The 14,911-nt window shown below is 43.8% G+C and overlaps 1 protein-coding gene across 1 annotated transcript in view; it reads right to left on the reverse strand.

Moving 5' to 3' along the window:
- The window catches only part of Col6a6 (collagen type VI alpha 6 chain), a 135,879-nt gene that overhangs the window by 45,779 nt on the left and 75,189 nt on the right, over window positions 1-14,911 (reverse strand). The window contains exons 19-22 of the mRNA XM_028756796.1: window positions 10,534-10,599; window positions 8,913-8,966; window positions 1,431-1,466; window positions 605-667 (exon numbers count right to left, since the gene is read on the reverse strand). Coding sequence (XP_028612629.1) covers window positions 605-667; window positions 1,431-1,466; window positions 8,913-8,966; window positions 10,534-10,599 — 219 coding nt within the window. The remainder of the gene's footprint in view (window positions 1-604; window positions 668-1,430; window positions 1,467-8,912; window positions 8,967-10,533; window positions 10,600-14,911) is intronic.

A 14,911-nucleotide genomic window follows, 5' to 3' on the forward strand; every position in this document is an offset into this window, starting at 1 on the left:
CCCCCCCCCCCCCCCCCCCCCCGTCTTGCTGTTGATTTAGGCTATGCTTTACCCCCTGTGGCACATTAGTTCCTCCTTTCTCATGTGACCAGTGCAAAGAGCCAACTATGGCTTGCTCCTTATAAAGGGAAAATGTGCCAGAGGCAGGTCCCCAGAGAAGCGAGCTGGAAAGGACAGGCAGGGTGCCACACTATAGATCACCCACTGAAGCCTCCAGCTGCACTTGGAACAGATCTTTCCTTGAGTTGAGCCAATGTTTCAACACCACGGACATTCCGGGGATAGAACACTGAGCTATTACCGTGCTAAATGGACCACAATCCCACACACTCAAGGCTCAACATTTTCCCTGACTCAAGGTCTCCTGGATTATCCTAAGGATCTTGACCCCAGCACATGGGGCTGACTGCCCAGCATCTTCCTCTCTTTCCACTTCTTGACAGGGGCAGAACTCTAAGAGGCCATGTTCTGTACAAGTTAAGACTCAATGTTACTTGCTTGCTTTATTAACCTGAACACACTTCCAAGCAGGGCAAGTGAAGAGTTCTGTCCAGGCTATAGATTACCCACACACAGACTCTTATCATATGTTCTCTGTGGATACCTGTGGGCCCTTAAGTCCTGGCGAACCTTCAAGTCCATCTGGGCCTGTGATGCCTGGATTTCCCTGTGATGAGAAAGAACCAACCTATTAATCTATTAATCCTGACTCTTCATGTGTAAGATTAGAAACTTTTTTTTTCCAGTGGCAATGAAAGGTCTTTATAAAAATCCAAAGATCTCTTTTATCTTTAACATTGTAGAGTTTTACTATGGTCTGACTGTGTGGGTACAGATAGGTTTAACAGTAACCCTCACTGGGCTTTTAACTTGAGCATGTGTGTTCTGAAAAATTCTAAGCCACGGTTGTTCTTTCTTAAAGACTGCATTCATGAGGCACAGTGTGGGATGTTATCACTGGTGTGTGTGAAAGGGATACCACACAGCTCTCTGTTTCAGTTTCCAGAGGACCCCAAATACCCAATTTGTGTTAAACTTTCATTGTGTTCTTCGGGTTTATATGGGATTTTCACACAAATTGTAAGTTGGAGAGGCTAACAGAACACAAGTCCAAGAAAGGTTACTTAGAGTTTATATTCAAGAGCCAAACAAAAAAAAATTAACTGTTGGACTAAATAGTATCTTTGATAATTTTTATGTTTAATCATTTTTTAATATCTTTGAAAATTTTTTAATAAGATGACCCAATTTTCATTCCATTTTGAATTCTTAAAATGTAGTCAATATTTTTTCTAACAATTTATTCTACAACCAATGTCATCAAAAGACAAAAGTTTAAGACAGATGGGAAGAGATATTACCATCTTTATTCTAAATAACTGAACATGAGTCATTTATCATTTGAAGTTAAGAAAAAAATAATCACTGACCTGTAGGCCTGTATGTCCTCTTCGGCCATGAACTACCTAAAACAAAAGGGAGAAAAATAGATATTCTTAGTTTAGAAAAGATGGGGTGTGTGTGCGCACGTGTGTGTGGGTATACATACGTATGTATGTATGTATGTATGTATGTATGAAGATATATGATTTAAATTGGCAACAGATACCTCAAGGCACTGACATAAATAACTCCCATATTGTGCTTAACACATTCAATTACTCAGTGAATTGTGAGAACAGGCTATTGCCAACTCTGAATTCCTGTGTAGGGCAACAGGTAATTGAAATCATACACAACCTGAAGCCAGTGATACACAGAGAATAGGTCGTAGCCAGCAACCCACCACAACCAGACTTGACTAGAGCTGCTCTTGGCAGCTGGCTGATCTAAACTTTCTTTCTTATTTTCCCCCAAGCACTACAAAGTCAGTCAGGAATCAGGGATGGACCAGCCAAGGGGCAGGATGCCAGAGGAAAAACTGAGGATCAACTTCAGGAACTTCATAATAAATCCTCTAAGCTCAGACATTAAAGAACCAAACTAGTTTGATTTTTAAAGCCAAGCAATGTGATTAGCTGTCAGAGACCAGTCATCTCAAGTATTCAAAAGTGACTTGATTCATTGTATCAATAAAATACCCAATCCAAATAACACTGCTAAAGAGAAAAGGGAGATTCTCACTCTACATAGGGTTAGGGTTTAAGGTACCTTCCTAATCAGTAGTCTGTAGCTCAGATAATCAAGAGGCAATGACATATCCTATCTGACTTGGTCACTTAGTAAAGTCAAAATAAAATTCACATCCAGGGTTCACAAAATCCAACAGCCACAAGACAATATCATCTTGCTGCGAACTCATGAAAAATGTATGGACAAGCCAGGATTGCTAAGTGTATTTCAAAATATGTTGTCATCTAAGAAACAAAGGTGTGTGCATGGGGAAATGTTTTATTTCTTTCAAACAAAAATAAGTCATCTTCAAGGCCCAAATTCTGTCAGAGTAAAAAAGGAAGTCATTTTCAAAGGGCTGGAAAGATGGCTCAGAGTCCAAAAGCAGAAGTCTCTAGGGTCAATCCCCAGCCCTACATCAGATAGCTCACAACTGCCTACAAGTCCAGTTCTAGGGGGTCAAACATCCTTTTCTGGCATTGACAGGCATCTGCATACATGTGGTACACATATGTTCACACACTCACACATACACATGCAATATTTATAAGTTTAATAAGAATCTGTTCCTTTTTGCACAATAAATTGTGGCCATTCAAGACACTTCATCATCATTCAGAAAAACATCTTCCAGTAGATCATTTCATTCAGAAAATCATTGCTACATTTTAAAGATTAATAGACAGGAACCACCTCCTCCCAACACATACACACCCTGGGTCTTTGACCTCAGGAAATCCACACTCTTCAAGTATTGGAGGAAGAGGAGGGATAAATACTACAAGCATTTACAAGACAGAACATAGCACATGCCCAAGGATGGAAAACAGTTTCAAAGACAGAGATTACATCCAGTTGGTCAGACATGAAATCTTCCCAGAGAGATAGATTTGGAGATTGGTTTCAGAGATATATACAAATCTTTCCACTGGGGACCCAGCCTAGGTAATGAAGTAACAGCAGGAAAACAGGAGGCATGGTAGACACTTGCAACAGGGATAAGAGACAAGAAGGGAGCTGTGGGGTCGCTAGGCTGACAGGCTTGTCCCACACTTGACAGTAGCCCTTGGGGTCTGTGGTGCAGTTAACACACATGGTTGGACCAGGTTTCTGGTGAATACAGTTGGTTGGAGTAGAGGAGAGGAGAAGAATGTTATATTCTAGTAAAACAAAAACATTCCCCAGTAGGTTTTTAAGGGCTGCGGAGAGAGCTTCACGTGAATGACGTCTCTCTCCAGATAGCGTTTGAAACATTGATGTCGGCTCCTGTTTGGTTTTGTATATGCTTGTGTATTCGGATGCATATGTGTGTGTGCACACAGACACCAGAGGACATGCCTTAGGTGTCATTTACCTTACATTTTGAGACAGGGTCTCTCCATTGACCTGAAGCTCACCAATGAGGCTGGGCTGCATAGCTGGCCCACAAGTACCGGGCATCTGTTAGCTTGCTTTCCCAGTGCTGGGAGCAAAAGGATACAGCGCCATGCCCAGCTACGTTCTGTGGACTCTGCCTCAGCTCCTCAGGCTTGCCTGCAAGCACACCATCTGAGCCATCGCTCTCTGCTCTGCTCTGGTGTGACTTTAAGATCTGATTCTGAAAGAGCTCAATGACATGAATCACCATATCTCTGGTGTTCCTGCTCTGTCCAAGGCTTGGGGTGGGGGGCTGGTGTGTTGAGCAAAAACTGACTCCTGCCCCTAGTCAAGGGGAGTTAGGTGTAATGGGAGAGACCAAACTTGACATCTGAGATTAGGTAAGTGACGGGAACAAACCCAGAAGTGGCCGGCTACTCAGCACTCATGCTGCTATAAACTACAAAGTTATGGGAGAGAGACCTTGGCAGGCGTGAGACATGGAAAGCAGACAAGGCATCAGGGCAAGCGATTTTGCAGCTTTTTGCCTAACATTTTCAAGTGGTTTACATAGGAAAGACAATCTCAGACTACTAGAAGAGTACACTCAAACGCTGACTGGGGTCTGGTCACACATCCAGAGATCCTGACTCCTCTTTAAAGTAAACATCAGTGGGCACATCAAGGAAGAAAAGTACCATCAGGAAAAAAAGGATGTAAGACAGAGTCACCAGTTCTGTAGTTCCCACAGCCTGGCTTTCTGGGTACTTATGAGAACCCTGTTTTCTGGGTAGATATGACTAATTTGGGACAGAAAGTTACCAGCAAGCAAGCAGAGTGTTAACGGCAGATACTCCATGAATCCTAAATTGTACTGGCAGGCTCACGTCCAGCATTACTGCCCTAGAGTTCTCTAGGAGGCCTGTAAAGAGGTACCCAGAAGGATGAATGGTCAATACCATAAAAACAATCTGGGCCAAACTGGAATGAAAGCCTGCTTTCGTTTGAGGCCACAGTTGCTTCTCATTACCCCTGGCAGGATCTCTTCCAATTCTCAGCACAGTCTGGTTCAGAGAACACCGTTTCCCGCCAATGCCCCTGGGCTCTACATTCTGGCTGCTTCTCCTGCCCTTGGTCCAGGCTCATATCTTGGCCTCCCTCTGATAATAGCTTGTTCACTGCACAGGCCTGCCTCCCTTTCCATCAGTTGCCTTCAAATAGAAGAGGGGTTTACTGCCTCTTCTTCCTTTCTAGGAAGCATCTAGCAAAGTCTGGGGACATTTCTTGTCAGGTACGCTGTTGGCACCCAGCGAGCTGAGGTCAGGGGAGAGACATGAGCATCTTTCTGTGCATGATGCAGCCATTCCCCACAAGCAATGCTTCAAACAAAGTGGAGAAAGTTTGTTACCGTTTACTCCAGGGTTCTTATTTCCGGCACAGAAAAGAACCCTTGTTTGAGTTCTTAGCTTTAGGACTCAGGAAGCTGCAGGTTCACTGACGGTGCTCAGTGTCAGAATAGAGATCAGATTGGGTTGGCTGGAACCCACCGCCCTGCATGCCGTCCCCTGTCCCCACCACTGGCCACTCTCTAACCACTTGTCAATTCAGCAGCATTTGTTGCACTAAGGATCCCTCAGTGTTCTTCATCCAGATACATATTTTGTGGGCATATAAAGTGCTGTAATGGAACAGAGAACTTTGGATGTGAGACGAGGACTCAGCCACCCAGCTACAGGCTCAGTGCAGTGTCTACCTAATACTTTACAGTTTTATAAATAACATTTTTTCTTAAAGAATAACTTCTTGCAATTATTAAAATAATAAATCCTTACTTAATATTTGAACGCAGATCAAGCAAAAACATCCCGAATCCTCCATAAGGAGATAAACATTTGCACAGTGGGAAAGATGACTCAGGTTAAGAGCACTGGCTGCTCCTGCAGAGGACCCAGGTTCGGTTCCCAGCAGCCACATAGTATCACAACAATCTGATACAGGGAAACAATAGATACAGGGAAAACAATCCTTCTTCTCACCTCAGAAAGACCAAACACTTAAACATTTAAAAAGCATCTAGAAAAAAAGAAGTAGTCATTAGCTTTTGACAGTCACAATTCTTGCACTTATGGGATTTTTCTAGTAGCATTCTACACAATGGCACTTTTATTCAAAAGGTGGGTCACGTGATCATCCATTTTAAAATTTCAGTATTGGACTAGAGAGTTGAGTCAGTACTTGTTGCTCTTCCAGAGGACCCAGGTTCAGTTCCCAGAATTCACATGGCTGCTTACAATCATTTGTACCTCTAGTTCTAGGGGATCTAATGCCCTCTGCTGATCTCCATGGGCACTGCATGAAAGGGTGCACAGATATACAGACAAAACACTCATATATATAATAAAACAATAAAATCTTAAAAATGTAAGTATTATATTACTTCCCTTGAGTAGAAAAGTAAAAATAAGGAACCTGGAGCCCAGTGGTGCCATTTCTGCTACCTTGCCAATCTTACTTCCTCTTTGTCTCCCGTACTCCTCAAGGTCTGTCAGTTGGCACCTTTCACTTTTGTCCTGTCAATTCTTTTTGTTTTGTTTTGTTTTGTTTTGAGACAGGGTTTCTCTGTGTATCCCTGGCTGTCCTGGAACTCACTCGGTAGACCAGGCTGGCCTTGAACTCAGAAATCCGCCTGCCTCTGCCTCCCAAGTGCTGGGATTAAAAGCGTGCGCCACCACCACCCGGCCGTCCTGTCAATTCTTGAAGCTTCTACTCAGAGCAAAAATGTGGACTTTGGTTCTTTCAGACTTGAACTGTTTTCCAGAGTTCCTCTTTCCTCCCAGAAACTCTTCTTCTAATGGGGAAGGTGTGGGAAGGGGATTAATTTGACATTTGGACATGATTATCCCCACTCTCTTTTGTGGTTTGATTGGTTAGTTAATCTGATTCACTGGCAACAAAGATTGGCCATCTTTGGAAGGGACCCTATAGACTGAAATCCCCTGGGGAGGTGTAGTGGGATATGGAGACATTGTCTAAAACACCTTGGGGTCAAGAGAAGTCTTGCATCTTCCTCCAACTTTTAGTATTTAGGAGATTCCTGGGATTCACATGAAGCCCTCCAGGACCCAGAGTATCTGTCATAATCTCCACTGACTCCCTGTCCCCTTACTCTTTGCAGTCTCCCTGGCCTCAGTTTCCGGTCACCAGTGATCCAAACAAAACATAATTCAGTGTCTCTCCATCCTTTTCTGCCTCCTCTGCTCACTGGGATATATGGGGCTATCCTCTGCTCACTGGGATGTATGGGGCTATTCCCTGTTCCTCTCAGAGTCGACATTTCAAATCTGCAGAGCTGTGTTCAGGATGGTGAAGTTACTCTGAGAGAAATCTAATCCTGGCTTCAGAGCTAAGCGGCAGGTGAACTCTGTCGTGCACATGCAAGCTAGTTGTCTGGTGTCAGTCCTTGTCTGTGGCTGGAAAGTGGGGTCATTGAGTCTTTTTACTTTATTTTGCTGAGTTGCACAAAAGAGGACTAACTGAGGTTGTACCCCTGATTTGTCATTTGTCACTAGTCCTGCTTTGGTTCCTGTGTGACACAGAGGCACCTATCACCAACATGGGGACCTCCTCCTTGGAAGCTGTACAGTATGATATGACCTCTGGAGGCCACAAAACAATAAATGCACATTCCTCACACCAGGATTTCATGGGTGATATTCTTAACACTGAAACTGTTTTGCAGGGGGATGTAAGCCTGCAAGGATGCCCTTCCAGAAAGCTAAGAGCAGAGGATAAATACTTTCTCCTCTGCATATGCATTGAAGCAACATTAGCAAGGCCTGTTCCTAACAATCACACTCTGCACAGTTTGAATGCAATCTCCCCTCCTATTTCCATTCCCTAGTCCTGTGAAGAACACGGGTGTGCTTCCAGATGCAAAAACACTTTCCTGGCGGAGTCTAATAACTAGTTTCATAAACTACGTCTGCCCAGAAAAACACAATGCCTCCTGAGTGCCACCTACTCAACTAGTTTTTATTTGTGCTCAATTTTAAGACATTTTGCATTTTGAGGGATGGGGTGAGCAGGCTGGATAGCTAAACAAAGAATAGAAAAGAAAATGCTGTGAAATGAGACAAAATTGGTAGAATTTAGACTCTAACGCAGGTGTGGAAGTGAATTCCTTTAATCTCTTATTGGATAAAGGCTTTCTATTTGGAATCTCTGTGTGCTTTTCTAAGCAGTCACACATGGAATGTTTTAAAGCGAGTATTTAAACAAAGCCAATAAAATAAACTAAAAACAAAATAAAACTCTCCCCAATGGGTTCCACAATGTGCTGGCTAGCTTTTGTCAACTTGACACAAATCTGGGAAGAGAATATTTTAATTGAGAAAATGCCTTCATAAGATTGGCCTGCAGGCAAGTCTGTGGAGAATTGTCTTGATTCATGACTGATGTAGGAGGGCCCAGCTCACCGTGAGTGGTGCCACCACTGCTGGACAGGGCTGTAGGAGGGCCCAGCTCACCGTGAGTGGTGCCACCACTGCTGGACAGGGCATACTCAGTTGTGTAAGCTGAGCAAGCGAAGAGGAGCAATTCAGTAAGCAGCATGCCTCCGTGGAGTCTGCTTCGGGTTCAACTTCTGCCTTGAGTTCCTGCCCTGACTTGCCTCTGTGGTGGTGTGCAAATTGTAAGCTGAAATAAACCCTTTTCTCCCCAAGTTGCTTTTGGTCATGGTGTTCTGTTCTATCACAGTACCAGAATCCCTAAGGTACTCAACAACCTGGTCTACCCTTGGCTACATGCCTACAACAGACCTTCTCTTTATTTCTCTTTCAACTTCTTTTATTTCCAATTTTAGATTTTGAGAATTTTATATGTGAGTTCACTGTATTTAACATTATTTTTACCCCTCTATCTCCCTCTACCCTGGGACATGACAGGGATGCTATGCCCTTTAAAACTCTCAACACTATAGTTGCCTAAATAAGACCTGCATGTTAACATTAGCAGTAGACCTGCCAAGATATAAATGAAGACCTTTAGCTGTCAATTAATGGCTGCTGAGGAAGGAATCTGTTTTCTTCCCAATATTCTTAATAGTCATAAAATTTAGCAGACAATAAAGCTTGGACTTCCGAGTAACATCACTGGCAACTGCAGTTACGTCGGCAAGTCGGCCAAACATCGACCACTTTCCCTTATTGACAAACACTCTTTCTTTTCTGCATGACAGTCTTTCCTTGTGGGTAATTTTCCATGCAGCCAGGACTTTCTTACTACAGCTTCAAGGGCTTTAGCAGGCCAGTCCCATTCTGAGACAGCTCAGTGTCTCTAGATAGCATCCCTAGCCATCGACAATCCCACCGACTCCCCAATCAGCCATATTGTCACAGCTATGGGATCCATGAGTCTAGAAGCTCCTCGCCTCGAAGGGCTCTTACCATCTTTTTTCTTGAGCCTGGTGTTCCAGGAGAGCCTGGCCAGCCTCTTCTGCCCTGCCAGAGGAACAAAAGAATGTGTGACGGCAACATGACATCACTGACAGGTTCCATGTTAACATCTGTCCATGTACCGGAAGGGCTGGCGCCATCTTTCCCTGAATTGTGATATTATCTTCCGTTGGTCATGAGTCACACCCCTATGTGGGTCACAAGGATCAGCAGCACAACTCCAGTACATGGTTTCAGGCTCCAGCTGCTCACTGTCACCCATTCATGTTTGAGACATGGGTCAGAATACTCATACTACTCCTACCCTGTCATCAGCATAGCTTGAATGAGGCTGGCAGGCCACTACTGGTTGGGGCTTTTGTGTGCATCGGGTTGTGTATGTGTGTATTTATGTGGGGGACTGTACATGTATTGAGGTATATATGGAGGCTGAGAGGTTGACAGATAGTCTTTCTCAATTGCTCTCCACCATATTTTTTTAGACAGGGTCTTTAACTGCAGCTGAATTTACAAATTCAGCAGTACTAGCTGGTCAAAGAGCAAAGGACCTTCTTGCCCAGTGTGAGATTACAGGTCTATGCCACAACAGCTGCCTTTTAAAGTAGGTCCGGGGGATCTGAACTCAGGTCCTCCTGCTTTTGCATGGAGCACTTTACCAAGTCAGCCATCTCCCCAGACTCCAGTTGGGATTCCTACCTGTGGACTGCTTCTTTGCCTACCCTGTGTAGATTAACACCTGCCCGTGAATAAAGCCTCAAAAGTCCCCAGAGTGCAAAAGTATGAAATGATGGATTAGCCAAGAAAACACAAAAGTAGGCTATTCACCATATTCTGCAAGTGAGGAAAATGAAGGTTTACACAGAGTTGGGGCCTGGTGTACAAATCGGGTCATGGACAAAGCCGAGAAGGAGGGAGCATGGCTGATTCCTTCCTACCGCCCCAGGTGTCTTCCCTACAGGGAGTTAGCAAGGGGACTTGCTCATTAAAATCATTAGAGACACACATTATCCACATAAATTTAAATCTTAAGTAATAAGATAAGGGGACTAAACTGTGGTCTGTGAGATTTAAGAACAATCCCCAGAGATTTGCCTTGTGGGAGGAGCCAGCACCCATCACCGGCTCTTCCCTTTCCATGGCAGGCTAAAAGGGTTGCATCTTCCTAGCATGTGTGGCTAGCATCCTTCCACCTCTGGATACTTGGATGGCCAACAATGCTGGTAGCCCTTAAAAAAAAGTCTTTCTATTAAATCGACAAGTCCTTCCTTTTAAGCTAGAACTTAGGTGTTTGTATTCATGAAGTGGGCGTGGCTTAGTGGGCCAGCTGACAATGTTCCTAATGTCTCTGTTCAGAAGTTGACAATGTTTCTAATGTCTCCCAGGAAGAAATAAGCAGGAGTGGAAGATTTGTTCTTTTTGCTTCCCACAAGAGGTTTTTGTTGTTGTTGTTTGTAGTGTGTATGTGTGTGTGTGTGTCTGTGTGTGTGTGCTTGTAGTAAGCATGTTCTCTTACTCCAAATCCCCCCTCAGGTGTTTTATAATCTAATTCTAAGACTCTGAGCCTCTCAGCCGCTACAGCAGCAAGTTTACTTCCAAATGTCCACATAATTACTTGTCTTCCAACGTCGCCTTTCAAGCCCTTGGGTCCTTGTATGCTACTATCACCGCCAGGAGTTCCCTAAAATGAGAGAGAGAAAAAAAAAGATGAACAGGATTTTAATAGACTGTGAATTCAATACAGAAAGCAGAGCTGGGTTGAAGTGAAAGGTGGTTCACAATTTGATTCGCCTCGTTGGCTTGCTATTAGCAGACTCAGAGTGGATCCCCGAGGTGAGCACATGGAAGAGACCAAGCACGGATCCAGGAGGCGTGGCCAAAGGAAGCAAGGGGACAGATAGAGCTTGTGTCTGACCCTGGGGCTGGAGCCTGCCCTTCTCTCTACTTTTCCTCTTGTCCCAGGCAAATGTACACTTGAGAACTGGTAGGATTACTCTTTTAAGGAGAAGTTAAACACCCATGACATGGTCTTCACACCCATACACAAACTCCGACCAGCGCTGAAGATCACACACCTGTCACACTGCATGAAAAGTAACAGTTTCTTGGAAAGGGAGACACTGGGGCAGCTGCCTATGAGTTGCCAAGGAGCTCTAGGATAGATTTTGACAAGTCTCCCTCCCTCCTTCCCTTGCTGGGGTAGCCTTCCAGTGCCCCTGAGTCACCTGCGCCACTGTAAATAACCGCCTTCATTCATGTTCCCATAATAAACTCACTGGTTCACTAGGCTAGACTTGGATGCAATCATTTCTTTGGTCTGTCATCTGGTGTGGGCAGATGTTTGCTAATACTACCCCGGGAGAAGTCACAGAACACCCGGCAACCTGTTTGTCCCCAAGTTCGAATCTCATATGCTGGTCCCTGGATTTTAGAAAAACCCTGAACTCTGGAGGTTCTTTTTTCAATATTCCTCCAAACATTCCAGCAGCAACTTGCTGGAAATAGCACCACTGTGAGATATTACTCTCAGCAGGCAAAACGATAAAGCTTCTAACTTGGGGACCACAGTCGAACTGTGCATGCACAGTGCTGAGGCCATCCATTGAGCCCGTCAAGCCAATCGATGCTCCAATAGGACGAGAAGGAACAGCAGCAATGCAGCCCTGCAGAGTGCCAGCTGCCGGGCTGGTCTGCCCACAGCGCCCCGGATTACCTCCAATCAATCAATCAATAAGCAATTTGCAACCACCAACAGGGACGAGGCACTGTTCCAGATACTTAGTAAGCCTTTTTATTTATCTATTTTTTTTAAAATAGCGTTTGGATTTGGACTTAAGTAGATTATAAGATAGTAGGGAGAAAGAGAGGAATCTGGACTTATTATATGATTGTCATTACTAAAATGTGCTTGATTCTCTTCTCTGCCAAACCAGGATCATTTTCTTCATTTTCATTTCCTCCTCAAGCTTAAATACTTGTCTCTTACATCATCACCAAACATGGACTACCTAAATGAAACAACTGGAAAGCTATTTTAGCGAGGGTGATAAAGAGAAGGAAGACCACCTGCAGGATTTATTTGTTCACTTAGTTATGTTGAGACAGGCCTTGTTATGTTGAGACAGTTATATAGCCTTGGCTGGTCTGGGAACTCTCTATGTAGACCAGGATGACCCTGAAGTCAAAGAAATCTGCCTGCCTCTGCCTCCTGAATGCCAGGAATAAGTGTGTGTGTAACCAAGCCCTGCTCAAATCTGGAACTTAATTCCACCGTACACATAAGGCCTTTAATCTGAAGGATAACATAAAAAGAATTGCACACTGGCATTTCAGAACAGGACCTCTGACCTCTGTATGTATGCAAGTTGCTTGGTCAGTGTGAGTATAAACTATTTAACACAGATTTATGACCAAACATGGACTTCTAGTAACAATATATTGTCAGGTGTATTGTATGTAATATATTACAGAACTTATTCATCTCTGTAAATGAGAGTGAGGTTTTGCTCAGTTTTCTCCTGGTATTGTATGAAATTATAAAAAGTAACCATCAAAGCTGGGTATTTGTGTGTATGTTTCAGGGGACACACCTGTAATCCTAGTACTTGGGAGGTGGAGGCAGGAGGATTCGGAGCTCAAAGTCAGCCTTAAACAAACAAATAAACAAACAAACAATCTAGGCAAAATGGAAAATTTCAAAATCTTGTTTAGATATTTTCGAGGGAATTTGTGTTACTTGCATGAATTCCTGAGTAAAATCCGACCCTATGTGTAGTCTATTTATTCTGTCCATATTGCTCTTCCCAATTTTTCCTGAAGTAGCAACCCGTTAAAAGCACATACACTAAGTACAGAGAGCTGGTTTAAAGTCGAACTGTACTTTCCCAAGAAGGTGAGAAAGGCCATTAAACACTGGGCCTATCTAAGATCAGTGCGGCTGATACAGTCAGAGGCTCAGGTGGGACCAACTGTCAGCCATCTTGACATCATACACCATTGCTCTCAAAACTAAAAATCTCTTCTCAGTATTCAAGTTCTTTAGACAAAGATGAAAAGGGTAACGGTGTGTGGTACATGTGTGGAGGTCAGAGGACAACTTGGCAGAGTCCATTCTGCCCACACCTTCATGTGGTTCTGGGATTGAACCTGGGAATCAAGTACCTTTCCCCACTGAGCCATGGAGCCCACCTGATTTGAAAAGCATACCATATAGTCATGCTGTCCATGGCAGACAACTAAGAGAATATCTGATAAGAAAATTAATGGAAGTTGTGTTTTAATATTTCAAATGAGCTTGTGGTCATCATATCAGGCTAAAATGTTCACGCCATGCTCTAGAGCCACCATTTCTTGCTTACCCTTTTGTGAGATGACACCCTCACTGTCTCCTGAAGCTACATGACATACCTTGAAGTTTTTTGAAATTATCAGGAGATGCTGACTGGCAAACGTCACTGTCTTCAAGTGAAGATTCCTGTTTAAACTCTATATTTATTTGTGTGCACGTGCACACACCGTGTGGCACACACGTGTGCCATAACATATGTGTAGGAGTTAGAGGGTAATTTTCTGGAGTCCATTTTCTCTGCCTATCATGTGGGTCTGAGAGATTGAACTCGGGCCCTCAAGTTTGGTGATGAATGCCTTTACCCATGGAGCCAGCTATCAACCCTCTGCTCTTGAAATAAAGCTATTTGCAAATGCTTGCCACACATTTACAGTGTTGACACATACTGTACTAAATCTCCACTCTAATCAACATATTGTGTACCCAAGAGGGTATCAGACAAATGTCCCGTCCATGCTCAGTTCCCCACATCCCCTTCAGCATTTTTAAAAACAGCTTTCATAGACCATAGGTGTTCTAATCAACACACAGAACACTATACCTGTCCATATGGTAGGAGAATAGCTCACTACAAGCTGTTTGATAAATGTTTGTTTACTGGCTGAGCAAGCCAGGGGAAACAAGCCAGTAAGCAGCACCCTCCACGGCCTCTGCCTCGGCTCCTGCCTCTAGGGTCCTGCCCTGTGTGAGTTCCTGTCCTGACTTCCTTTGGTGATGAACATCAATGTGGAAGTATAAGCTGAATAAACCCTCTCCTCCCCAACTTGCTTCTTGGTTATGGTGTTTCATTGCAGCAATTGAAGCACGGAATAAGACAGTCTGGGAACTGTAAAGATCATGCTTAATATAGGCATACATGTCACCATCTAGAAATTCTGTCCCTAAGCTACATACTTGATATAATGTATATACCAAGGGACATGCAAAAGAATATTCATAGCAGTATATCTACCAATAATAGAATGGATACGTGTATGATAAACACCCAATGCAATACCATACAGTAGTGATCTCAAGTGATGTGTGTTACAGACATGACCGCATCTCCCAACCATGAAGTGGAGCAAAAGCAGCCAGAAATGGATGAGCACATATACAACAATCCTATTCACATGAAGCTCGAGGCCAGTTAAACCTGATATCCTGTGCGAGTGATGACGCAGGGGAGGCTGTGAGTGACTGGAGCATGCACAAGGGGACTTTTCTAGGACTCGGGCTTGTTTTATTTCTTTACCCAGGTGATGACCGCACAGGTGTCTTCCAGGGAGCAATCCCACACTTTTACAGCTGGGCACTATACTGATGTGTGTTATAGCTCACCATAAAGCTCAACTGACATTTTCACTTCTTGAAAGAGTCCTAGCTCATGGCCGTTCTTAGAGTCACTGAACTGTGGGCATGCCGAGGGAAAGTCCACGGCACTGACTTCTTCTGGTGTGGCGTGCTCACACATGGATGTGCAGTGCACCTACTTGGCTGGATTGTAACCTTATATGAGCAGGTACATTCACATCCCAAGGGTTGCCTGAAGCTGCTATTCTCAACAGAATCAGAATCTTGGGAGAATAAACAAAAAGAGGTCTTCTTCTTCTTCTTCTTCTTCTTCTTCTTCTTCTTCTTCTTCTTCTTCTTCTTCTTCTTCTTC

Source organism: Grammomys surdaster, unplaced genomic scaffold (assembly GCF_004785775.1).
Source record: "Grammomys surdaster isolate TR1022 unplaced genomic scaffold, NIH_TR_1.0 126131, whole genome shotgun sequence".
In the NCBI taxonomy this organism is placed as follows: domain Eukaryota; kingdom Metazoa; phylum Chordata; class Mammalia; order Rodentia; family Muridae; genus Grammomys; species Grammomys surdaster.